The sequence below is a fragment of the Schistocerca serialis genome, chromosome 10 (genome assembly GCF_023864345.2).
Source record: "Schistocerca serialis cubense isolate TAMUIC-IGC-003099 chromosome 10, iqSchSeri2.2, whole genome shotgun sequence".
In the NCBI taxonomy this organism is placed as follows: Eukaryota; Metazoa; Arthropoda; class Insecta; order Orthoptera; family Acrididae; genus Schistocerca; species Schistocerca serialis.
The window spans coordinates 146,520,803-146,548,550 of record NC_064647.1 but is presented as its reverse complement, the minus strand read 5'-3'; the positions used below and the strand labels follow the sequence as shown (position 1 = coordinate 146,548,550).

Below are 27,748 nucleotides of genomic sequence, written 5' to 3'. Positions count from 1 at the left end.
TTAATCATTTCCCACATTCCAGGCTACTTCCATTGAATGAGGTAGTGATAAAAAGACTCAAACATAAATTTTTAAGCCCTTATATAAATTTGTACAAATTAAAATAATTTTGGAGTAATTTATTCATATGAAGGCAATAGAAATGAATAGAAAGTATCTGAATTCATATTTAAAGGCTGTCCCTTGTGAATACAGGAAGTTCCCCTGGGTCAATATGCATTTCTCTTTCTCAGAGTCAAAACGACACAGTTAAATGAATGTTGTCCTGCAAACACTAACAATAAATCAACACATTTCAGTGCCTCAGCATACGGAATAATGGGTTCATCAATTGCCTTGTCTTCACTGTGTTTACCATATTCTTGTCGCATAGCTGCTGAAATTACTATTTACCCCCCCCCCCCCCTGGATGTATCTATCACCTATGTCTTCACAAACCTATTTTAACAGAATATTAAGGTTTCATTTTCCGTAAAGTATTTATGCAAAGACAATCCATGAGCTGGATAAGTTGCATCCGAACAATCAGAGGCTTGCCATGTAATGAAGTGAGTAGCAAAGTTACTGTGTTAAAAAGCAGTTTTACCCTTTGGGAAGGGCTTCCAGGGGGTCCTTGGCCTTCGGCTCTGAAGCAACAGCTAAGTCAGCTGCATCCATCTCCTCTGCAGGGTCAGGTTCCTCTTTCTTCTTGCTTTCCTTTTCCTTTGGTTGCTGCTGCTGACCCTCCCCCTGGCCTTTCTGCTTTTTCTCTTTTTTTGCACTGCCTGGCTGCTGCTGTTTGGTGGCAGCTGGAGAGAGGAAGCAAATTTGCATCTTATTTTACATGTATAATTCTGCAGGACCAAATTGAGGAGCCTATCTCCATGGTCATGGAATAAGTCACCAAATGAAATTAAAATCACGGACGTTAATAGCTAGAATAAAATTGACATGACTCCTTTGCTGAAAAGCTACTGAGTACATGTTAGTGTAATGAACAACGTAACACAGGACTTTGCTTGAATTTTTTGTGGGAACTTTCCGACAGAACAGAAGTTAGCCATGATAAAATTCTTCATTTGGACTTTAAAGTGTGAGGATAACTGCTAATATTGTTGTGGTTTATTATGTAGTGTAACTTATCACTCTGGCAGATTCGTGTGTAACCTTATGTCGACTTAGCCAATGAATGATGGCCTCAATATGCGAAACTACATAACAGTTAAATAATTATAAACAGAAAGCTCTCTGTAGGTTTTTGTCATCACAATTGCATCTAACGCTTATAGGGATGGACGCCATGCATCTTCAAGGTGGAACAGCTATCATAGTTATCGTCAAGAGTTACAGCACCTGCGTGGTGTGTGTGTGTGTGTGTGTGTGTGTGTGTGTGTGTGTGTGTGTGTGTGTGTGTGTAAGCTTCATGAACTAGCATCCCAATTTGAAGTAGTGTGGTGCGCAGTTGTATAAGGAGTGCACTGTGACAATACAGTAGGATCTCTTGACATAACGGAAGCCATCTACAGGTATGTCAAAAATCCTTTTGGTCAATGTACGATCTGTAACTGTACACGCAAGCAATGTTCCATTTTGCTAAATGTTGTAATAAGGTAAATGATTTAGACTGGGATGCAATATAAGCATCTGTTAGAAGAATTAAATCCTATTCCATCATAGGGAGTTGAAACTTTATGTTTATCAAATTCTAGTGCATGTAAGTGTCCACACACAAGCATGTGCAACTGGGAAGGTAACTAAGTCCATCAAGCTGGTCTGGCACAGTTGATGAAAACAGTTCCAGTGCAGCAGTTCAGAATGCCAAGAAAACAACAACTTGTGTTTAGTTGATAATGGTATTGAACCATCTGTTTACATTCTTGAGAAAACAATACAAGTTTCTCGTACTAATCAATCTCCACTTGGTCATTACGTCACGTTTACATAAATTTACAGTATTGTCACAGGTAACACTGAGAAATATTAGAACACTGTTGAATGTCAAGTGTATGCCATCATTAGTTCTGAATTCTGTATGACAATGCAGATCAGGGTGGAACATGGCATATTTTCACTATATCTCCCTTAATTACAAATTGTGTCACAAGAAACACAACCTGCACTCAAAGAGAGAACAACATGTCAGTGACAGCTTTTTAAATAGACTAGACTACAAAGGGAAACTTAACTATCAAGTGAACAATTAAAGGAGCAGCACCATTCCTGAACATGAGCTTTTCATCATAGCTCGCCATCTATCTGAACACCAAGGAATTCGGATTGTTCTGACTCCTTAACCGCACACCCGTTACACATAACCAAAATGTCAGTTTCATTGGAACTGTGTGTTACAACTGTTAAGTGGTGTAAATGTTTATGACTAATCCTGTTTGCAGAAAAACTACTGAAATGACCACCATTCCCTAAATTCTAATATATAATCTTTCACACAAACTTCTAGTGACATTAACAGGGTGTATATGCGGACAAGGAAAAAAAAAAAAAAATCCTGGAATTCTCCCAGATAAAAACACTTTCTCCTGGGTGAAAGCATACTTTTTCCCTGTTAACTAACAGTATATTTTATTTTGGAACTGTATTAACTTATTAGTCCTTCAAATGATTATGGTTTTAAACACAAGCGTAGAATTTCCCGGCGCTATCGAAAACTAAACACAGGGAAAAACATGTTTTGGAAAGATCTTTGATGTGCAGCAACATGTACGCTGCATATTTTCGTATTACGAAAGTATAAATTTGAATTCCACCAAACACCGCATGTTACTTTCCGAAGCATTGAAATTGAGATTGCGGTGCGCTTTTGTAAGCCAGTCATATCTCATGTCACGTGATCTCGCCAGCCGATGACATTCAGAGCTTAGGACACGCGATGTAGTCAGCCAATAGCAACGTCACTTAAGAAGCGCGAACACACAAACAAAAAAGTTAATGGTTTAAATTAATACACACAAAACTCAAAGCTTTCACATGTAATATTGGTCTATAAGCTTAATATGCTGCAAGAGAAGCTAAGCTTTCACATATAATGTTGATCTTTTATGCGTGCATTACAATTTAAGATATATCACACAAATGTGCCAGTAAAATTTTTAACAACAACATAAATTTCTGATCATCTGGGCTCGAAATTCATCTAAATGGCTCGTCATGGAAGAGTTTATTTTCAAATGAGAGTGAAACGCTCTGCGATGTAAGAAATTCATCGTACTTTCTCACAGAGTTCTGGTGTAACTGCCAGAATGGTACTTTGATGGTAATGCTTTTCAAACCACCATTCGGAATATTTTCCCGTGACCTGTTAGAAATAGGTTTGTTTCTGCCAGATAACAGCAATCACCGTGCTTGCGCAGCTACGATGTCGTAGGGAGCCCGCATGTTCGTACGTGTAAACATTAAAAGATCTTACATTATGTCATAAAAGACGCAAGACATCAGAGGACACTCCAGCAGCATCGGAATTTCGTGACCCATACTAAAATAAGCACATTTAAAGTGCACATTCGTACGTCCAGATTCCCAGTGAAGTAGGCCACAACTTGAAAATGTGACTTTAAATTCAGCGAACAGTGTGTAGAATTAAACACTTCGTTTCAAATATTTGTCTGCCTCAGCGGAAAAGATTTATGAAAGAAAATTTCTTTAGCAAACCAACAAAAGTGACTTCACTGTTCTGGAAGGCAATGCTTGACTGTCACAAATGTGGAAGTAAAATCTGCAACTACTAACAAATTTTAGCCTTCCGTAATTATGTGAATGTATTTTAATTCACTTGACAGCTCCCAGCCACAGAAATCTGTTTTGTTTTCATTTGACACGAGAGCAGTAAACGAAGAGGAAACTGCAAAATCACTTGATGTAAACATGGGCCACGTGGAGACTACCCACTTCCCCACTGTAACTCAGACTGCTCTGCGCAGAGCCTACGTAGAGCCCCGGATCTACAATATTTCCGAACCGAGGCAATACCCCACCACTTTGAGATGGGACGTCAAAAATTAAAAAATTCCAGTTTTCAAAAATATGTTCATTTTGTAGTGCACACCTTTCTAAAGACTTTAATGGATTAAACGTGTGTTCGAGAAATGCAACACATGTTATTTGGTCATAAGTGTACCAAAGTGCAGTGCCTCGCTGCCTCACACAGCATTCTTCTATTGCACATCACTGTACTTTGCTCTATGGAATTGAAACATGTATATCTTGTAATGGATGCCATCAAACCATATTCAGGACAGTGGAAATTAAAATGTCCTGTGGTGCCTCTCCTGCTTACTTTCGGCTGCTTTGACATCCTGCCCCCCCCCCCCCCCTAATCTTTCTACAGCTTTACATGGCGTGCTTTCCTTTCTGCGAAAGAATCTATTAGCACAAAGTTCACCAAACGTTTCGCTACATGAAAAGTCGAAATGTTGTTGTCTAATACTGAAAAAGCTGTTAATACAAATAGGACCCAAGGCTGGTATGGTTTCCCGATCTGATTACATCTATTCAGTCACCGTCTGCTAGATAAAATAGGCCTTTGTAATACTGCAACAATTGTAACACACATCAAATAAACGAGACTGTTTTGGCACAAACAGTCTTTTTTTGTAACGACAGAATATAATTCACAATATACCAATATCTAATGCCTATTAGACCTACTACAAGCAAAAAGTTTTATGTTAGGAAATAGTTTCACACTTCATTCATACACTCCAGTTTCTGAAGTATGAAATCGAAAAGAAGTAGTAATAAAATTTTATACAGACTTTGAATCATCATATTGTTCCATAATTTGTGTAATGTACCTGTTTCTTCTCCTTCCTCTTTTTAACAAACAGTCTTGTTATCACTAATTCTGTAACTATTCCTGCCAATGTCAAAGCTTATTCGCAGGTTAACTTCACTAACTCTGCCAGAATCACCAGTTCAGTTATCCCGCGATTATTCTCCGGTTAGGCATCGTTACGTGTTCGTACAATACGTTTTCCGCCCTACTTCCAGAACAGACCTTAAAGAGGCTGCTAGCCAGAGACTGTACAACTGGCCCTTGCTAGTATAGCGATCTGGACAAAATTTCATTTTGTTGGATACACCAAGAAGGTAATACGTAATCTTTCTTACCTGTTATGCGTTTATTTCCACTCCTGTAGTCTGAATCTATGGATGTCGCTAGTAATTATAACAATGCTCATCATTCGCAAACCCAATCAATCACACAATCAGACAGCGGTTGGCATTCATCCGTTCGGCCTTACTCCACTCAGCTCTTATAGCCCCTTTTGTCTGTAGGAAAGTTAGTTTGTACATGCGACTAGGATTCCCCTGGCAGAGACATCATGTACACTAAGCACAAACCAACTTATAATTCATTCAGAAATCAACTTAGAATGTGTTCAAAAACTGACAGGAATGCGTGAATTTGCCTCCCTCCTTCCTAGATCTGGGCCTGCTGCACATGCGTAAATCTGGCAGCTTGAGCGCTCCAGTAAAATTTTTCCCGGTAGCATCTAGATGCTTGCTGCGACTGCTTAGCAACTAACAGCCATATTTCTGTAGCCAAAAGCAGGAGAAGGTACTACTCAACTGCACATGCGCACGATCCCGCTCGTTGCTGCTAAAACGAATCTAATGTAAACAGTTGTGACATCACGCTCATCGGAGGCAATTTGTTGTTACGAAGCATTGCATAGTCTTCCTAAAGTCTTTGACTCATTTTGCTGTTGGCAGACGCTTGTATGAGCACTGTGTGTGGTCGCTGTATATGGCGTATTTCCTTTGCAATTGAAATTTTATCTTCGTTTTTTCTCTCGTTATGTTTTATAGCTGCAGTATTATTCTGCAGTAACGGGATACAGTAACATCGTTTGTTAGAGTATTGGTTCTTCACAGTCAAAAAGTTTAACTGAAAACAAAAACAATGGAAAATTCCCGGAATTCTAAAAAATTCCCAGGTTTTCCCCAGATCTCCCAGTTGTCCTGGATTGTATACACTCTGATTAACCCCTTCAGATGTTTTAATTTCTGACCTTTAACAGGACATTAATTTGCTGGCTAAACGCTCTGCCACAGTAGGTACATTCCCCTCCACTCACCAAGACAGTCACAGATCTCACTTCTACACAAAGGCATAATGTATAGGTATCATCTAACATCTGATAGCCATTTTGTCGACCTTACCACGCACAACAGGGAGAATATCAACAAAGCAGTCAATTGTGTAAACAAGAAAAGGCACTGGCAGAAGACAATATGTAATTAATGGGAAAATTAAATATTTTTGTTTACTGCAATCCAAGAGCTTTCAATCCTCACAAGTGGATAAGATTTCAACAAAAAATAAAACTTTTCAGCTACAAACTTACTAAGCATCTGTGTCATGTGACACTCTTAGAATAGTAGAGTTTGCATTCAGCCTTACCAGTGAATGAGAGCCAATGACCATATGAATCATTTCATACAAAAGAACCTGTTCGCAAACCCTGCAAGCTATCTGATAAGGTGAGTTTTGAATCCAACCAACTCAGTGCAGCAGGAAGTCAATTGTTCATTATTTACTAATACCATTATTTGAGGCAAGTTTGATATCTGATAGTGAAACTAATTATAGAGAAATCTTTCCTCGAATTACAAACTTTTTTCCCCATGGCAAGAGGTAGGATTGCTTGCAGTGGGATGAGAAAGGCTGGTGGAATAGCAGAAAAGAAGTATTTTTCTCTTGAGGGGGTATTTGTCAACTCCCACTTCACATCAATCCTGAGCTGTTTTAAAAGATTATTTGACACATTATAAATATTTTACAAAATGTATAATACACCGACAATACCTAAATCAGTGAGCATGTTATCCTAAACGAAAAATGTCAGGGAAAACGTCAGGCAAGAGCTTGTTAGAAAGTGCAATCTCAGCATTTGCTGTCAGCAGTTTACAGAAATCCCAAAGCAGGGTGATTAGACTTCTAAATCAAGTTTTGAACCTTAACTGAAATACTGTTTTTATGTCAATACACCGCAGGCTGTTATTAAACATTCTTGGATGTAAAAGAAATGACCAATCAGGAGGTAGTACTTATCTTTCACAAGAAAAGACTCCTCACCTATGCATCTAATGTTATTCATACAGAAAATTCAAAAAGCTTCTTTAATCAGACAACAGTTGTACATCTAATAGGCTAATGCATTATCTGTTTAAAAGTATGATGCATTAACAGTAACTGTGCCTGGCCAAAAGCCATTAAAAGCATCTCAACATTTGTGTAAATGATGAGCTAAAAATTATGTAGTAACTACACTTACAGAAATCAATAAAGCTGTGAAATTATAATAATGAAATTTATCTAGCGAATTACCTTGGAATTCAGCAAATTTCTTTGGATCAAATTCTGCCATCTTCTCACACAGTTTGAATTCACCAATAACAGCTTTAACTTGTGGTTGGTTGATAATGGTATTGAACCATCTGTTTACATTTTGATACGGCTTCCTTGAGAAAAAAATAAAAGTTTCTGGTAATAATTCAATCGCCACTTGTCATTATGTCACGTTTACATAAATTTACAGTATTGTCACAGATAACATTGAGAAATTTTAAAACAATGTTTAATGTCAAGTGTGTGCCATTATTAGTTCTGAATTCTGTATGACAATGCAGATCAGGGTGGAACATGGCATATTTTCACTGTATCTCCCTTAATTACAAATTGTGTCACAGGAAACACAACTGCACTCAAAGAGAGAACAACATATCAGTGACAGCCTTTTTAAATAGACAAGACTAGAAAGGGAAACTTAACTATCAAGTGAACAATTAAAGGAGCAGCACCATTCCAAGATTCCACACTCCTACAACACACCTGAATTTAAAATATAAAGACACTCATTTTCACACATTTTTTTCAGACTAAGCACAAACAACATGACCGACTTAAATTTGTAGGATTAAAATTTAGATTATGTTAACATTACAAAAATTCAATTTGCTTACTTTCAACGATCATTACACATTGGCAAGCTCTGGTTTACGATATTTGGAAATATTTCATAAATTTGCAAGTCATGACAATTATGCAGTCTACTATTAATTTCACCAACTCTTGCAACTGAGAATAGGTAATGGGACAATATTACTGACAGTAATAATAAGTAACAAAAATAAGATTGATTTTTGTCCTTTGTAAATGCTGACACTTCACACACAATTGTAATAAAATATCTTAAAAGTATTTTCATGTGATGGGGGCAATTCTGGAGGAGATAGTGAACATGCTCATTCACAGCTCTGAAACAGAGTTTGAGCACAATCAGAAAAGAAACTCTTAATAGCACATAGGTAAATGGAATTACCAACTGTGGCATGGGATTCCTCAAGGCTCAATCTGAGGGCCGCCTTTGTTCCTCATATGTGAACATCTTTCATCTAACATACTACAAGCAGAATTAGTTCTTTTAGCAGGTGACACTAGTGCAGTAACCAATCCGAGTATATGCACAGTAGCAGAAGAAATGGCAAACTAGATTCTTAGAAGTATCTGTGAATAGTCTGACCCTCAACTTCAAAGAAAACGTTCCATTTTGCAATCTACAGGTACCACATCAATGATAAGTGAAACACGTAACTGAGGAAATAACAGAGTGGAAACTTCACAATCCTTACTTGTCCACACTTATGAAAAAGTAAACTGGAAAAAAGCACATTTTGGAACTCCTAAAACAATGTAGTTCAGCTACATTTGCATTTAGAATCATCAATTTTGTTTGGGGAGAGAAATCAGTTGACATTTTCATTTAGTAATGTCATAGGGAATAAAGTTCTGGTGTTAAGACATCTTTATGACCAAGTCTTCATTGTCTATCGACCTGCCAGCGCTTTCGTTCGGTAAGTCACCTCATCTTTGTTTTTATATATAATTTTTCCCACGTGGAATGTTTCCCTCTATTATATTGATAACAGTAAATAATAGTTTGCGTTTCCTTAAACCTGTTGTTGGCATGTACATTAATTTAAATTTTGTAGACCAGACGTCACGAGCAGTCCACATACTAACATTCCATCTACATAACTGCTCCCACTGGTATTTCAACTTTGGGTTGTGCTTTGTACTGGTCTGAGGGTGCCTAAACAGCACTGGTAGGTCGCAAACTTTACTTAGGGGGTTACGTACTTTTCCTTATGTACCCACAACTGCACAGTCTATAACATCTTTTCTGGGCATCCAGCACTCAAAATATTGTCTACCTGTCTTCATGTGGATCCATGTCTGGTGCACCCCTAAGCCTGGATCATTGTTAAGTTTTGTAATGGGGATTTGGGATGTTGAGCCATTAACTCTTTTTATGGTTTATTATACTAAACAATGGTCTCTGCCTTTAATTGGGGGCCTTTACCCTTTTATGTAGTCCCTCCTCTGCGAGAAGCTTTATGGCAGACTTAGGATTGAAAAGGCCATTTTCTTGAATACCATGTACCGCAGATGCACTAGTTTAACATCTTTTAACCATAGTTATGCATCCTTCATGGACTAATTTTAACGAAAGCTTTTTTAAGAATTTCTGTTGGTTCTGTTTTGCTTTGATTGTCTTAACCACGTGAATACATGTTATTCATTTAATATTTTGCAGATGCGCGTGACAAAGGGACATATGACCTGAAAGCACACAGTATTTGCATTTGAAGAAGTAATTAATTTTTAGAACTGTCAGATTTCATCGCTGACAATGAACAACAGACGTGGATGCCCTGTCAAGCAAAAATCTATATGTTTTATCCTTTAACAATAATCCCTTTACCAAGAGGAACGTCCTACCCTCTTCATTTGAAGTGTTAGTCCATCGCCCACCAAAAGTATGCCACATCTCAGGTCCACCCCTATGCCAATGATACCACCCACCCCGCACCACGAAGATCATGCCCCAACACAGAAACCAAGCTCATGCCCTTGACACCTATGAACCACAGTCAAGTCACAGGCAATTTATATCCTATAAAAGAGGGCCACGAAAGTCATTCCCCTGCAGAGAACAAGCTCAAGTCACGTCCTCAACATCTTCAAACCACAGTCCAGTTACAGGCTATTTACACTACTGGCCATTAAAATTGCTACACCAAGAAGAAATGCAGATGATAAACGGGTTTTCATTGGACAAATATATTACACTAGAACTAACATGTGATTACATTTTCATGCAATTTGGGTGCATAGATCCCGAGAAATCAGTACCCCAAACAACCACCTCTGGCTGTAGTAACGGCCTTGATACGCCTGGGCACTGAGCCAAACAGAGCTTTGATAGTGTACACAGGTACAGCTGCCCATGCAGCTTCAACATGATACCACAGTTGATCAAGAGTAGCGATTGGCGTATTGTGACAAGCCAGTTGCTCGGCCACCATTGACCGCACATTTTCAATTGGTGAGAGATCTGGAGAATGTGCTGGCCAGGGCAGCAGTCCAACATTTTCTGTATCCAGAAACGCCCGTACAGGACCTGCAACATGCGGTCGTGCATTATCCTGCTGAAATGTAGGTTTTGCAGGGATCGAATGAAGGGTAGAGCCACGGGTCGTAACACATCTCAAATGTAACGTCCACTGTTCGAAGTGTTGTCAACGTGTACAAGAGGTGACCGAGGCGTGTAACCAATGGCACCCCATACCATCAAGCCAGGTGATACGCCAGTATGGCGATGAATACAAGCTTCCAATGTGCGCTCACCGCGATGTCGCCAAACACGAATGCGACCATCATGATGCTCTAAACAGAACCTGGATTCATCTGAAAAAATGACGTTTTTCCATTCGTGCACCCAGGTTCATCGACTACACCATCGCAGGCAGTCCTGTTTGTGACGCAGCCTGAAGGGTAACTGTAGCCATGGTCTCCGAGCTGATAGTACATGCTGCTGCAAACGTCGTCTAACTGTTCGTGTAGATGGTTGCTGTCTTGCAAATGTCCCCATGTGTTGACTCAGGGATCGAGACGTGGCTGCACGATCCATTACAGCCATGCGGATAAGATGCCTGGTATCTCGACTGCTAGTGATACGAGGCCGTTGGGATCCAGCACGGCGTTCCGTATTACCCTCCTGAACCCACCTATTCCATGTTCTGCTAACAGACATTTGGATCTCAAGCAACACGAGCAGCAATGTCGTGATACGATAAACCGCAATCGCGATAGGCTACAATATGACCTTTATCTAAGTAAACATGATGGTACGCATTTCTCCTCCTTACACGAGGCATCACAACAATGTTTCACCAGGCAATGCCGTCAACTGCTGTTTATGTATGAGAAATTGGTTGGAAACTTTCCTCATGTCAGCACGTTGTAGGTGTCGCCACTGGCGCCAACCTTGTGTGAATGCTCTGAAAAGCTAATCATTTGCATATCACAGCATCTTCTTCCTGTCGGTTAAATTTCACGTCTGAAGCACGTCATCTTCGTGGTGTAGCAATTTTAACGGCCAGTAGTGCATATTGTACAAAAGATAGGGCATGTGAGACAGCAATGTTGTATATCAAAGGTCCTAACTATAATTACTACACTGTATTTGATGTAGGGATGGCAATTAACGACAGTCTACCAGCAAGAATGGTCACTGCCGAATTGTGGCTGAACCAACTTCACCGTGATCCCCCCGCCCCAATGACCACAGTGCCTCTTTGCACACTTCAATCAGGTGAAATTCTGAGCTCACTGGCAATAACTTGCCCGATATCCTTTTTCAGATTGCAATCTTTGTTTGCATTACTTTCCATATCCTATAGGTTTGGCTGCAGATTAATTACATTTACAAAATTGATTATTTTGTTGTTTGTCCACATAGCAGTACACAACATAGAAAACCACTATATGTAGGTATGCAAACTTTTTCTCAGACAAATGACTGCACCACAGTCTGTGAGAGTAGGAAACAAAGGTTAGAGTGGGAGGGGAGCCTTCAGATGCAAAGACAGACTTACGTACTGTCCTGCAACAATGAACATTCCCTTCCCTTGGTGGACAATGCTGACAAACCTTGGCCATTACCTCCAACACTGGGAATATTGCTTGGCAAAATTGCAGCCACACTGTACCATTATTATGGTAAAATATGGCACGTGTAAATGTATCTTAGAAAACCCCCACAAACCTAATTGCTCAAGCCAGTTCCAACAGCCATATATTCTCGAATTTCCACAAATATCTTCTGTGTAATACGCTGAGTCTCGCCTATTTAAATAAAGCTATATTTCAAATCGAAGTTTTGTTTATGTCTAGATGCTATGAAGTCAGTCAATTATCTTTTTCCTCTACATAGTTTTTACACCAGTGAACGCAAGATTATCAACAGTTGCATTACACATGAGCCAGCTATCAAACACAAAATCCATACATTAAAAACAGAAAATGGTCTCACCTAAAGGCAGGGTCCAGAACATACTGATACAAGTGCAGCAGCGTACAGGCAACACAAATGTCTGCGAGGGATATGCGTTCCCCAACTAGGAAGGTACGTGTCAGGAGGTGATTGTTCAGAGTTCTAAGTGCTTCCTTCACATCCTCCTTTGAACGTTCTGTTGCCTGCAGCAGTCAAGAATTATCACTATTTACTAAACTACAAAAATTTTATACACTATTACATTATACAAAACAAAATTAAAAGTAAATCACTTGATAAGCAAGGATGACAGGGTAAGTATATTGTGGTAAGATGATATACAAATACTTATGACTGTGCAAGGAAACTAGTAATACGATGGAACTACATCAATACGTTAATTATGTCACGAATGCTTTTAAAAATAAGAATCACATGAAATTAAAAATAAGGGATGTGAACCACTGGTACTTCCATGCAGTTAATGTTATATTTATAAAGACCTTTCGAATTTTAGATATACATCAAAACCCTCCTTTTATGTTCCCAGAATTAACATTTTTCCTGCCATTTACACCATTTGTACCACTCCAGTCAAATTTCTGACATCCTCTATATTAATTTGGACCCAATTATTTGTTAACATGCTTATAATTTTCCCACAATTTACACTTTATGAAGAAATGTCTGTGGAGGAAAAACTGATGTAATTGATGTAAAATAATGCTGACATGGCACTGGCTGTGAAGTAAGTGTTTACAAATGTTCCATGGCTAAGTTTCTTGACAGCAGGGTTCTCCACTCAGTAGAACTGGCAAATGGTAAAAGCCTGAACCACTATTGCCATATCTCTTGCCACTGCCAAGCTCTACTTGGTGTGATGGCTGATGGGAGTAAAGGTTTGTGGTATCATGACCAACTACAACTATTTCCAAACTGTCTCTAATATGCATGCATAGCTTTGCAATTGTTGTAATCTTGACACCTTCACTCAATGTGTTGTAATATTTTTGATTTAAACACATCTAGAATTATTTATTTTTTTCAGGCATAGCAAGATGTGTTTCAAGAATGTGTTCCTGTTAAGTGTTTCTTGATAAGTGCAATATTTACAAATTTATTTTTTGTCAGGTTTCACAAACAATGTGAGTGATAGTGTGTGTGGTTTTCTACATAACTGAGGAGGTACAGCACTTAATACCTCAAAAACATAACTGCCGTGCAAGGGACACACAACACGTATGCAAACATCACACAAAACCACTTAAGTAAATACTTGCACTCTACAATAAGACAAATTCTCGAAACGTGTCATGCAAAGCACAAAAAAAGAAGAAACTGATTCAATGTTGGATTATTTACATGAGTGGCAGCTTCGAAAATCATCAATTATTATGCATGAAATTAAGTCAAATCTTTCTATGTCCCAGTCAGTCACCAACTCCAGTTACAGCAGCATATTTTATTAGGTAATATACATTTACTAGGCAATAATGTCCCTTACAAGCATATTCATGTCTGCTATGTACATATATCATACATAAAAGTGAGAAAATGCAAGGGGGATCTTGCACATTACTTTTACCACTTAATAGGCGGTTCCCTAAATTTTACATTTTCAAAAGTAGGGTTCCACTGCAATATACCTACGTATTATTTACTGTAAAGGGCCCACACTGAGTTGAGGACAAGAGAAACATTCGTTTTTGGCCACAGCCTTAGAGAAAGAAAGGCACACAAATTCATGCATATAAGCAAGCACACCTAACACACACATTACTATCATATCTCTGGCAGCTCGGACCAGAATTCATTCTAATATTTTGGTCCCAGCTGCTGGAGATGGTCATGGGTGCATGAGGTATGCTTGCTTCTGTGCGTTTTTATGATGAAGGCAGTGGCCAAAAGCTAATGTCTAAGTGTTTTAACTGAGCCTGTCTGCAACAATGTGTCATTTTTACAGTAAGTAGCAATCTATATTTTGCTACTTTGTTAACTGAAAATCAAAGTGTGTGTACAAATTTATGTTCTTACCCCTTTCCCCAAAGCTGTGACATTACTGCTTCATCACTTCATATCTGCATACCTCCTAAAATGATTTAAGCTACAGGATGTTCTGCCACACACAATCCCTTAAATCCAATATGCCCAACAGTGAGCAGTAAGAGAATATTTCAATTTTAAATAAATATATCTACAAGTTCCGAAAGGGTGGAAGCTATCAGTTTTTATCATTTACATATAGAATTTGAAGTTTATCAATCATTTATCAACAATGGATAAATAAACATACTCCAAGAACACATGAAACCTAAATTGCACTTACAAGTGAATACAAAGGTTTAGTGGAAACAAACATATAACTCAAATGTCTTTCCACAAACCTGCTGATAAGGAATCTAAAAATACTTCCTGGAAATGTGTTGCCTCCTATAACACAAAATCATCTTCAGGAAGAAATAGCCAGTAGATACGAAATTTCTGTGAAAAAACTTTTTACTAACATTAAAAGTGCATGGAAACTCTGAAATCGAGACAAGGTCAAACTGAAAATGTTACAAATCTTGAGAGGGTTTTTTTTTCTTTTTTTTTCTTTTTGTGGTTTTAGGGCGCACAACTTCAATGGTCATTAGCGCCCTTACTACGTTAAGAATGCACCGCGAGGCACAAGTTTAAAACAACAACTAAAAGGGAAAACCGCGATAAAAGACAGACTGATAGGCAGAGGATTAAAAAACAGCATCATCAAATGTCCTTGGAGAGGTGTGTCAAATTGATAAAACGAAGGACACGAGCAGCTGCTCGTGGGTCATCTGCTAAAATGGCATCTAAAGTACATGGCAGGATAAGATCGAGACGCAGTGTGTTGAAATCCGGACAGGACATTAAAATGTGGCGGACCGTCAGCAATTGCCCACATGGGCAGAACGGCGCCGGCGCAGCCGTCAGCAGATGGCGATGGCTGAACCAGCAGTGTCCAATGTGTAACCGGGCCAAAACGACCTCCTCCCGCCGAGAAGGGCGGGAGGAGGATGTCCAAGCCGCGGGAAGAGGTTTCAAGGCCCGAAGCTTGTTGTCTTTAAGTGCAGCCCAATCAGCATGCCACAGCGATAAAATGCGCCGACAAATGACCCTGCTACAGTCTGAGGAATGGACACAACACGAAGCTGTCCGAGGCTGGAGGACCGCAGCCTTGGCCGCGGCATCTGCAGCTTCGTTCCCAGGGATACCGACATGGCCAGGGACCCACATAAAGCTAACCGGAGAACCGACGTCCACCAGCCGCTGAAGAGAGCGTTGGATCCGGTGCACAAAAGGGTGAACCGGACGCGGATCACTGAGGCTCTGGATGGCGCTCAGGGAATCGGAGCAGATGACATAAGCAGAACGTCGGTGGCGGCAGATGTAAAGAACAACCTGGTAGAGGGCAAAGAGCTCAGCTGTGAAGACCGAACAATGGCCATGGAGCCGGTATTTGAAACTTTGTGCCCCGACAATAAAAGAACACCCGACCCCGTCATTAGTCTTTGAGCCATCTGTATAAATGAAGGTCCTATTGATGAACTTTGAACGAAGTTCAACAAAACGGGAGTGGTAGACCGAACCGGGGGTAACCTCTTTTGGGAGCGAGCTGAGGTCAAGGTGAACGCGGACCTGAGCCTGGAGCCAAGGTGGCGTGTGGCTCTCGCCCACTCTAAAGGTTGCAGGGAGTGAAAAATTAAGGTGTTGAAGGAGGCGACGAAAGCGAACTCCAGGGGGTAGCAGGGCAGAGACATACAACCCGTATTGACGGTCGAGAGAGTCGTCAAAAAAGGAGCGATAAGACGGGTGGTCGTGCACTGACAGTAGCCGACAGGCATACCGACAAAGCAGTACATCGCACCGGTAGGTGAGTGGCAATTCGCCAGCGTCAGCATGAAGACACTCTACGGGACTAGTATAAAACGCTCCGATCACAAGTCGTAAACCCCGATGTTGTATGGAGTTGAGGCGGCGTAAGATGGATGGCCGTGCAGAGGAGTATACGAAGCTCCCACAATCCAGCTTGGAGCGGACGATCGACCGATATAGACGAAGCAGGACGGTTCGATCCGCTCCCCACGACATACCACTGAGAACACGGAGGACATTTAAAGAACGGGTACAACGGGCAGCCAAATATGACATGTGGAGACCAGCTAAGTTTCCTGTCAAATGTAAGACCTAAAAATTTTGTTGTCTCCACGATTGGGAGAGCAACGGGACCGAGTCGTAAGGACGGTGGGAGAAACTCTTTGTAGCGCCAGAAGTTAATACAGACCGTCTTCTCGTCAGAAAAACGGAAGCCATTGGCGACACTCCAGGAGTAAAGACGGTCAAGAGAACGCTGAAGACAGCGCTCCAGGACACGTGTACACTGCGCGCTGCAATAGATGGTAAAATCGTCCACGAAAAGGGAGCCTGATACATCAGCTGGGAGGCAATCCATTATAGGATTGATCGCGATGGCGAAGAGAGCGACGCTCAAAACTGAGCCCTGTGGCACCCCATTCTCCTGGCGAAAGGTGTCTGACAGGACAGAACCCACACGTACCCTGAACTGTCGATCCATTAAAAAAGAACGAATAAAAAGAGGGAGGCGACCGCGAAGGTCCCATGTACGCATGGTGCGGAGAATGCCCGCCCTGCAACAGGTGTCGTAAGCCTTCTCCAAATGAAATAACACAGCCGCGGTCGGGTGCTTCCGCAAGAAGTTATTCATAATGAAGGTCGACAACGTAACCAGATGGTCAACAGCAGAGCGGCGCCTACGAAATCCACATTGTACATTGGTAAGTAGGCGTCGAGACTCAAGCAGCCAAACCAATCGAGAGTTAACCATTCGCTCCATCACTTTACAGACACAGCTGGTAAGCGAGATGGGTCGATAACTGGAAGGCAAGTGCTTGTCCTTCCCCGGCTTAGGAATCGGGACAACAATAGACTCGCGCCAGCATGCGGGAACATGTCCCTCAATCCAGATGCGATTGTAAGTACGAAGAAGAAAACCTTTACTCGCAGGAGAAAGGTTCTTCAGCATCTGAATATGAATAGAATCAGGCCCTGGAGCGGAGGACCGTGATTGGCCAAGTGCGTTTCCGAGTTCCCGCATGGTGAATGGGGCATTATAACTTTCACGATTCGAGGAGCGGAAGTTAGGTGGCCTAGCCTCCTCTGCCTGTTTGCGGTGGAGGAAGGCAGGGTGGTAATGAGCGGAGCTCGAAACCTCGGCGAAAAAGCGGCCGAAGGCATTGGAGACATCCTCAGGGGCCACAAGGACGGCATTCGCGACCATCAAGCCAGAAACTGGTGAGTGGACCTTAGTGCCAGATAGCCGGCGCAGGCCACCCCAGACAACAGGAGGAGGAGGAAAACTGTTGAAGGTGCTTGTGAAAGCAGCCCAGCTGGCTTTCTTGCTTTCTTTAATAATACGACGACACTGAGCACGTAATCGTTTATAATTGATACAATTCGCCACTGTAGGGTGGCGTTTAAAGGTGCGTAAAGCATGTCGACGAGCACGTAAAGCGTCTCTACATGCTGCAGTCCACCAGGGGACCGGTACGCGACGTGGAGAAGAAGTAGGGTGAGGGATGGAATATTCAGCAGCAGCGAGAATGACTTCCGTAAGGTGTGCGAGCTGACGATCGCAGCTTGTGAAGGTTTGATCCTGAAAGGTCGCCCTGGAAGAGAAGAGCCCCCTGCCTTGGAGATGGTCCAACTAGAGGAGCATGGAGAGGGGGTATGCTGCAGGAGATGGATAACACACGGGAAGTGGTCGCTCGAATATGTATCAGAAAGTACATACCACTCAAACCGGCGTGCAAGTTGGGGAGTACATATAGAGGTCTAAATGGGAATAGGTGTGAGATGTGTCCGAAAGGAAAGTAAGGGCGCCAGTATTGAGGCAGACAAGGTTGAGCTGGTTGAAAAGGTCTGCTAACAGGGAGCCCCTCGGGCAGGATGCTGGAGAGCCCCAAAGGGGATGGTGGGCATTGAAGTCTCCAGTTAACAAAAATGGTGTAGGTAGCTGAGCAATAAGTTGCATCATGTCTGCCCTGGTAACGGCAGATGACGATGGAGTGTAAACGGTACAAATGGAAAATGTAAAAGTGGGGAGAGTAATGCGGATGGCAACTGCCTGCAGGCCGGTGTGCAACGTGATGGGATCGTAATAAATATCATCCCGGACGAGCAACATAACCCCTCCACGAGCTGGGATACCCACCACAGGGGGTAGGTCAAAACGCACAGAGGTGTAGTGTGCCAAGGAAATTTGATCGCATGGGCGTAGCTTCGTTTCCTGGAGGGCTACGACGAGCGGACGGTGCAAGCGGAGCAGCAACTTCAAGTCCTCTCGATTGGAGCGAATGCTGCGAATATTCCAGTGAATAAGTGCCATCGTAAGAAAATGAAGATAGAAGAAGGGGTCACCTCGAAGGCCGCGGAGGGCCTGGCTTCGAGCGAGCACTGACGCCGCTATCAGTAGGCGGACAGTCTTCGTCCATTGGGTCTATAGGTTCATCGGCCATCTTGGGAAGATGGCCGGGAGGGGGAGCTTCCTTCGCCGGTGAACGGCCAGATGTTCGGCTACCAGCGGTGCGGCCAGGCGAAACGGATGACGGCCTGGGGCGGCAGCTGGGTGGCGCAGGAGAAGAAATGCGCCGTGGCGGAGAAGGAGAACTGTGCTTCCTATGAGCCTTCTTGGAAGGACGTTTGGTGGAAGTACCGGTCGAAGGCTGGGAGGTAGAGGTACGTAGGAAGTCTGCACGGGACGGTTCCTTCTTGAAGGCCCGTGCATCTGACTTCTGGGTCTTCGTCTTGGCAGAAGCTGATGAAGGTGTGTCTGAGGGGTGACGGGAGGAAGAGGAGACGTCGACCGGGCGATCTTAGCACTGGCCGAACGGACGACCGTGGTGCTGAAGGTCAGATCGCATGTCTGGGTTGCCACCTCCCTGGTAGTCCGAGGAGAGGCGAGGACAGTACTGTGTTTCCCCGCTGGGAGCAGCGTGGGCTTCCTACTAGCCAATAGCTTGCGAGCAGCCGAGGTGGACACTTTCTCTTTGACCCTAATTTCTTGGATACAGCGTTCCTCCTTATAGACAGGACAGTCGCGGGAGGATGCGGATGGTCACCCTGACAGTTCACACAACGAGGAGACGGAGGTGGACAGTCACCCCATGGGCATCCCTGCCACAAGTGACACATTTAGCCGCATTGGAACAAGACTGTCGAGTGTGATTGAAACGCTGACACTGGTAGCAGCACGTAGGTGTCGGGACATAGGGGCGAACAGAAATAACCTCGTAGCCCGCCTTGATGCGCGATGGCAGCTGAACACTATCGAAGGTCAAGAAAAGTGTCCGGGTCGGTACAAGGTCATTGTTGACCTTTTTCATGACCATATGGACAGCCGTCACGCCCTGCTCAGCGAGGAAAGATTGAATCTCCTCGTCAGTCAGTCCGTCGAGGGAGCTAGTATAGACCACACCACGAGACGAATTCAAAGTTCGGTGAGCCTCCACCCGCACAGGGAACGTGTACAGGAGTGTGGCCCGAAGCAGTTTTTGTGCCTGAAAGGCGCTCTCAGTTTCTAGTAATAAGGTACCGTTACGCAACCTGGTACAAGATTTGACAGATCCGGCTATGGCATCTACACCCTTCTGGATAACGAAAGGGTTGACAGAGGAAAAATCCTTTCCGTCCTCAGATCGAGAAACGACGAGGAACTGTGGGGTTGGCGGTAGTACTTTTGTCACTGATGGTTGGTCACGTTTCCGTTTTTGGGCAGAAGTCGAGACAGATGGAGTGAAATCCATTGCGGAGGAATCCCCCATGATTGCCAGCGTCTCCGATGGCGCGCTCCTTCCTTGTGGGGACCCTCTCAGAGGGCACTCCCGCCTTAGGTGAATGTTTACACCTCAGGTCACACCTCCCGAGAACCAGACGGAGGGACCAATCGGCATGGTCAGAAGGTATCAGCTCAGGCAATCACCCCTGCCCGGGCCTGGCCTTTACCAGGGGGTACGCGCGTGCCTTACATGTCTACCCAGGGCGGGGAATTACGCGTTACCCCGTCACCGGCTACGCGTGCGAACGCGTGGGTCGGCCTTCAGACAAGCACAGGGAGGAAGGAAGAAGAGGAAAAGGAGGAGAGAGAGGGAGAGAGAGGACAGACTGTCTCAAACGCCGAGGCGGAGACCAGAGAAGGCAAGGAGAAGAAGGCAATGAGAAGAAGGCAATGAGAAGAAGGCAAGGAGAAGAAGGCAATGAGAAGAAGGCAATGAGAAGAAGGCAATGAGAAGAAGGCAATGAGAAGAAGGCAATGAGAAGAAGGCAATGAGAAGAAGGCAATGAGAAGAAGGCAATGAGAAGAAGGCAATGAGAAGAAGGCAATGAGAAGAAGGCAATGAGAAGAAGGCAATGAGAAGAAGGCAATGAGAAGAAGGCAATGAGAAGAAGGCAATGAGAAGGCAAGGAGAAGGCAAGCAGAAGAAGACAAGGAAAGAGTAAGGAAGACAGTGAGGTGGAAAAGAGCAAAGAAAGGAACCAACCAAAGGAAGGAAGAAACGAGAAGTGAAAAAGCAAAATGACCGCAAATAGAGGTCGTGGAACCGTCCGTCTCCGGACGCAGGCGCTAACGACCCCTCTTGAGGGGGTGGGACTCCTTTTAGTCGCCTCTTACGACAGGCAGGAATACCTCGGGCCTATTCTAATCCCCGGACCCGCAGGGGGGAATCTTGAGAGGGAGATTATTCGACAAAATGGTTTGGAAAAAGCTGCTTTAGAGGGAAGGATATATAAAAGGGGAAGGGCATGAGGTAAGCAAATAAAAACTTTTTCAACAAAAAATGCCAGTCTAAAAAATTAAACACAATAGTTAAGATGGAATGCAAGTGAATGTCTAAGCATTTACTAATAATTTAGGAAACTATGGAAGGTTGTAAATTATGTAGTAATAAAGAAATTTATTGAAACATGGAAAATATAGGAGAAGAAATGAGAAAATAAGACCATCTTAACCAAACAGATACTAAAATTTTGTGGGACAAGTTTGACATGTGAAGCAAAATAATTTAGAAACACTAAACCAAAAAGGACAATACAGAAAGAAGTGTTTTCTGTTGGCCAATCCAACAGCAGAGGAAAAGGGGGGGGGGGAGGAGTGAGAAACCATTAACAAGTGCAATCTATGAAGACCTTATTCAGAATATTTACTACAGGATGTACTCCTGCAATTAGGATACATGGGAGTCATGCGATCACATTCCACTATGTGGCTCTAGATAAGATGAGGCATGTGGTTTGGAGAGATCCGACTCCAGATCAGTGTTTTGGATGCAATCTATGGATAAGGAGGGAACTTGTTCTATGATATGCATGTACCCCAGCACCAATTGTCCTCTTGGAATCTTCCTGCAGCCACTAGTTAATTCAGCAGAAATTGCAAATACGGCTGCCAATGGTTTGTGCAGCAGAAATTCCAAATACCAAGATCCTTCATCAATGTGTCACATAAGCCTGCAAAACCATTCAGCACCACCCAGAAAGTTTGAAGGGTGTGTCTGATCCAGGCAAAGGGGTGTTATTGAACATTTGTTACAAACTTTTGATCTATGAAAATATTCCTTCATAAACTCCAAGTTTCAGATGTGCCTAGAGTATTTTGTTTTGATATGAGGAATCCAAGTTTTGTAACAATACTTCTGACTGGACATTTCACTTGTGCTTCTTGAGCCTTAAATTTTTGTAACAGAAAATGGGATGCTGGTGCACTGACTTATGTTAAAGCCTGTCTGGCTTGATGGCCTGCCAGTAGCTACACTACCACCATCATCTAAAGTTATGAGACACTTAGAGAAGTGGAATGAGGAGAAATGAAACACTGATTAAGATTCATATAAAATCATTAAAGTGACTTGAGCATTTGTTTAAAAATGCTAGATTGGTGGAAAAGAAGTTAACTGATGGAAACCACCTGGCAGCACACATTTTTGGGAAGACCATATCTACGAAATAATGGAGCATCATGCTGCACACTAGGATGCTCTGAATATGAGGCTTGGCACAAGGAAACAGGAAAATAAAGCTATTAACTGCTGTTTTAATTAACCTTGTATAAACTTAGAATCTGCCCCCCACCAAACTTTTTCAGAAACAAAAATATGTCAACAAAGTTGTCACGAAATTCCAATCACCAACTTTCTCCTCCAAATGCAAAAATATTTTGTCGACACCGATCTAAATAGTGAGCAACGATCAACACAATAAAATAAGGGAAATCAGAGCTTGTACAGAAAGATGTGTGTTCATTCTTTCCACACGCTATACAAGACTGGAATAACATAATTATGAAGGTGGTTCGATGAACCCTCTGCCAGGCACTTTAATGTGATTTTCAGAGTATCCATGTAGATGTGGACTAGCATCAGAAACAGACTTCACCAGCATCTGCTCCATCAAACGGTAAATACATTCCTCTGATGTTTCATGTGTGCAACATATCTCACAGGCATTTGAAAAATAGTTTTATCATTTTATATTTCGGGAGTGAATTTTGTTTCACTGTATTGACTGTGCTGGAAGGGGACTTCACTGTCGCAAAATAATGTGATCTTTATATTCTCTAATACAAGTAAATATGCTTGCCTTTAGCTACCCCTCATCACTGTTCCTCCACAACCACCTAAATTAAATGCAAGTCTTAAATATAAAGTTATTTACCCAGACAGAAAAATGTGCGTCTTGTAACCTACCTGCTTGTTGTACTGCATGATACCAATGCATGGGAACACCCATGTACAGGAGGCAGGGAGGATTTCACTGTCTGCAAAACCCAGCCACTGCAACACCTGAGCACGCTCCAGGTCAGACTGACCCCTAAGCTGCGCATTCGCCACTGCAATAAATGCAAGAGTTGTAGATATACCTGATAAAGCAGGCATCTGTAACTAATCTAATAATGTGATAACTATTCTATTCGGATGATTGATAAAGCCTAACGTGCAACTTTTTAAATTCTCGAATTATATCACACAGTCTTAGCAAAAGGAGGCTGGTAATTATTTGCCTGGCTATATTGAAACTGCCTGAATTCAGATTTGACATTGCAATCACAGAAACAGTCTAGCAATAATCCCTGAATATTCAAATTTCAAGCACTCAATGCGTCGTTTTAGCACCTCCAAGGTCATACAGATTTTAAAAACTTCGTAGTGGAAATTGGTTTTAGCAAAATTACAGCATAATGCAAGATCTAGTGAAAAACAAACACACACACACACACACACACACACACACACACACACACACACACACACACACAGCCTTTAAGAGGACATGCTCGTGAAAATGACCAAAAATTTGAAACAATTCTTGGTCTATAGGAAAGAGCATTTCATGCTGATTTCAAAAATGTACAGTTTATGGGCATTTTTTCCATTCGATCTAAATTTGAGGTTTAAAGTAATGTTGCACAGGGGCCACGCCCATCTGTCAGTTTGAAGTGTCAGAATACGTGATGCATTATTTTGTTCTTACATTTTTTCTGTAATTAGTTACAGATTGTCAACACAGGTGTATTCCAGAAGGTACTGACTACTGGAACCAAAGTACATGCACGTCTAGAAGGCTATGGTCTGAATGTAAACAAAGATCTGAGAATATATGATTTTGGAATTTCATACACATGTGGTTTTGTTGTTGTTGTAGTAGTAGTAGTAGTAGTAGTAGTAGTAGTAGTACATCAGTTGCTTTGAAAGTCATCCGCGGAAACTGTGCCTACAGGTGGTGCTTCTAGTTGTACACTCACTTTCTGAATGTAATACGAAGAAGCCTAGTAGTATTGTCAGCAGCAATAACAAGACTTTTGAAGAGTGTTGTGAAATGTAAGTACTGCAATTGTGAAGATAGTATTGACGTTTCTGTGGACATTTGAGCAAGGAAAGGTCTTTCAATTCTATTAGTGATTGGCTATAACTCATGTAAGATGCACAGTGATACTATGACATCGCAAGCAACTGACAGTTTAAACATTCAACTTGCTTATGCAATGTGATGTATTGGAAGGGGTAGGAGAGCTGCCCAGACTTTTTGTGCAGTGATGGATTTGCCTCTACCTCTACTGAGGTATGACAGATATAATAAATTAATACATAATGCTTTATGTGGTGCAAGTGAACAATGAGGACAGCAGCAGAAGAAGCTGTAGCCTTGCCTGAGAATACAGACATTGTAGCAGTATTTGATGCATCTTGGCAGAAGAGAGGTCATACTCCTCTGAATGGGATTGAAACTGCCAAATTTATTGAAACTGGTAAGATACTAGATTATAAGTGTCTAACAAAGCACTGCCATGGTTGTTCAAGTAAATTTATTGGCACCAATGTTTGTGAAAAGAACTTTGATGGCCCAAGTGGAAACATGGGAATGAAAGGAGTTCTACACATCTATAGAAGATCAGAGATCAGTCGTGGTGTGAGGTATGTAGGCTACCTTGGGGATGGGGACTGTAAGGGACACACTACTGTTGTTAATGACAGACCATAAGAGGACACACTGATAGGGAAGCTTGAATGTGTTGGGCACATACAAAAATGAGAGCTTGGCTGAGAAAATTATGTAAAGACTTCAGTGGGGGGGGGGGGGGGGGGGGGGGGGGGGGAAACTGTTAGACAGAAAACACATAGGCAGTCCAGGTCATTTTAGAAAAAACTAAAATTTATTCTTTGACTCAATATTATGGACTAAGGAGAAATGTAGGAGATTCGGAGAACGAGACGAGCTGTTTGGGCAACATGGTTTCACAGAGTGTCAACAGATGAAACCACACAGCATGGTTTGTGTCCAAACGGGGAAGATTCACAGTGCAAGTACTACTTTAGCAATGATATAGGCATAGAGTATACCAATAAGCATTCCTTACCACTTGCTGTAACTGAAACAATTAGGTCTATATATAGAGTCTGGCAAATAAAAATCTAAGGAAATGTATGCAAGGTCTCTCTCAGAATGCAAATGAAAGCTTCAACAGCTGTCTATGGGAGAGAATACCCAAAACTGTATTTGTTGGGCTGACAGTGCTGAGGATTGGTGTAATGCATGCAATAACAACATTCAATGATGGTGCAATTTCAAGGATTACTGTTATGAAGAATTTGAGCATCAAGACAGGAAGGGAATATGGCTTCAGCTCTAACTGCTATTGATAAGCGGCAGGTAATCGAAGCAGAGATACCTACAGAAGCTGTTACCAAAGAGTCAAGGATAAAGAAAAGAATAAAATAAAAGTATGGAGGATAACGAAACAGGAGGCAACTGGAGTCTGCAGCTGAAATGTTCTAAGTGAGCATGGTAGTAAATTAATGAATCCGTAAATCATATTTTGCGATTTACCGAAAACTTGAATTTTCATGATTCAGGTACACTTTTCTCCTAAATGACTGAAGTTAAATGCACAAAAATTGGTACAGATATTTAGATTGACCTCTTCTACCTACCTTCCATACTATTTCCTGAAATTAAATATTCTTGTTGTAGTAAAATAAATTACTTGTCTTTACAGATCAGCATCAGGGAAGGAAACTGGAGCCATAAAACACTTACGTGAATGTTGTTTGTACTCTTTTTCCAAGCTGTGCAGTCAGTGGTTCCAAAGTAAATGGTACCACACTGACAGTGTTCTGTTTTTTTATATACTATTATATTGTTGTCAGTACCAAAATATAATAATAAATATCTCTATAATTTGGGAAATGCTTTGACTAATGACTAATTGTGTCTAAGAATTTTGAGCTACCTCATTTATAGATCAATTGCACTATGAGGGTGAAGATAATGCTAAAAATGCTGTCTGTTCAGGGTCATGTCCCCTTAACCACTGGTGTCATTTCCAGTCTATTATAATGAACTATTCTGAAAATGTGTAACTAACAATGCCAATTTGTTTTCAATAATTCTTCTACCACATTCTACAATTCTTTTGCATTCAAACTTAATCCAAAAACATTAGTAATAGTAATAGATACAACTTTTGACAATGGATGTCAGTGTCAATATTTTCAGGTTCTGGATCCTACATACACCTAAATGAATATTTAAAAAGCATGTTGTTAAAAATGAAATTTGTATTATTTTAATTTTTTTGTGGTCAAAGTATCCCCTGTAGATAGTACTGACTGAATATGTGGTTGTGTTGCTACAGTTAATGAGACAGTTACAATGAGGTGTTTAATACTGTTACCGTTAAATACACAAGAAACACTGTACAACACTTTTTCGTATGCAAAACGACATTTTTAATTTCTTGTACCACTTCCCTGCTAAGCAGTCCTATTTGACCAAGACCTGCAATACTGTCAGACAACCTTAGTTCTGCTTCGCACAAGGCCTGCAGGGTGGATGTTGTCCCTTTCTCTTCCTTTTCTGTTCACAAAATGAAACTGAACATTTCATTCTGTCATACAAGAAAAGGTTGGCTTAACATTTTAAATTTTTCAGAAAAATGACTGTTCTTCTAGAAAACAAATTCATACAAGCAACTGCAATAAATGTAGAAATATACAACACACGCAGTCATTAACAGTGTTTCTTTCATTTTCAAAATATGGTTTGTTGTACTTCCCGAGAGAATAAAATTAACGGCTTGGTTGCTGTAAGCATTTAGAGTACAGTAATGGGTGTTAATTGTTTGAAGATTTCCTGAAAATAGAAAATTTGGGCCCTTAACTCCATTGCATTTTGTAACCCTTAAGTAGTAACAGAAGTGAAGTTTTAGATGCTCTCTTTTCCTTGCCAAGCCAAATGTGAGAGAATCTTAGCTCTGCTCTATTGTTCATTTCCTGGTTATGAAATGAATCTAAATGTACAGTTCATTTAAAGCGAAAAGTTGAATTGACAATATAAATGTTAGGCAACCATGATTGACATCACTTCTCTCTGCTGATGTGTGATGGGCAGGGGCTGGGTGAAATCTAAAAAGCAGCTCAGCTGCTCTTCAATCCTGGCAGTTAAGAGAAGGACACACTGCTTTTAAAAAAAGGCTCTCCAGCTATGTTAATCCCAAAAATTGAGTGTGGAATTACCAACCCATTCAGTATGCCCAACTAATCAAATATACACTTCAATTACACAAACACAAAGTTACCCTTTCTACCCAAGCAATCCTATTTGGCCAACAGCAAAGCTAGTGCACAAGTGTTCTACTAGTTTCCAACTGTTATATTAAGCGATATTCCGAAAAACATACAAGACTTATTTAGCTATGGGTTCCAAGAAATGAACACTGTCGGTAATTTTCAAAAGGGTAATAACTGAAACATGGATAACTACACATTTTATTAATATTTACATCCACAATTTGAAAACCACTGAAGTGTACGGTAGAGGGTATA

General features: G+C 41.5%; 1 protein-coding gene across 1 annotated transcript in view; it reads right to left on the bottom strand.

Moving 5' to 3' along the window:
• The window catches only part of LOC126425296 (elongation factor 1-gamma), a 50,897-nt gene that overhangs the window by 5,668 nt on the left and 17,481 nt on the right, over positions 1–27,748 (bottom strand). Inside the window, exons 4-7 of the mRNA XM_050088274.1 lie at positions 23,114–23,256; positions 12,378–12,541; positions 7,328–7,461; positions 587–788 (exon numbers count right to left, since the gene is read on the bottom strand). Of these exons, the coding sequence (XP_049944231.1) occupies positions 587–788; positions 7,328–7,461; positions 12,378–12,541; positions 23,114–23,256 (643 nt within the window). The remainder of the gene's footprint in view (positions 1–586; positions 789–7,327; positions 7,462–12,377; positions 12,542–23,113; positions 23,257–27,748) is intronic.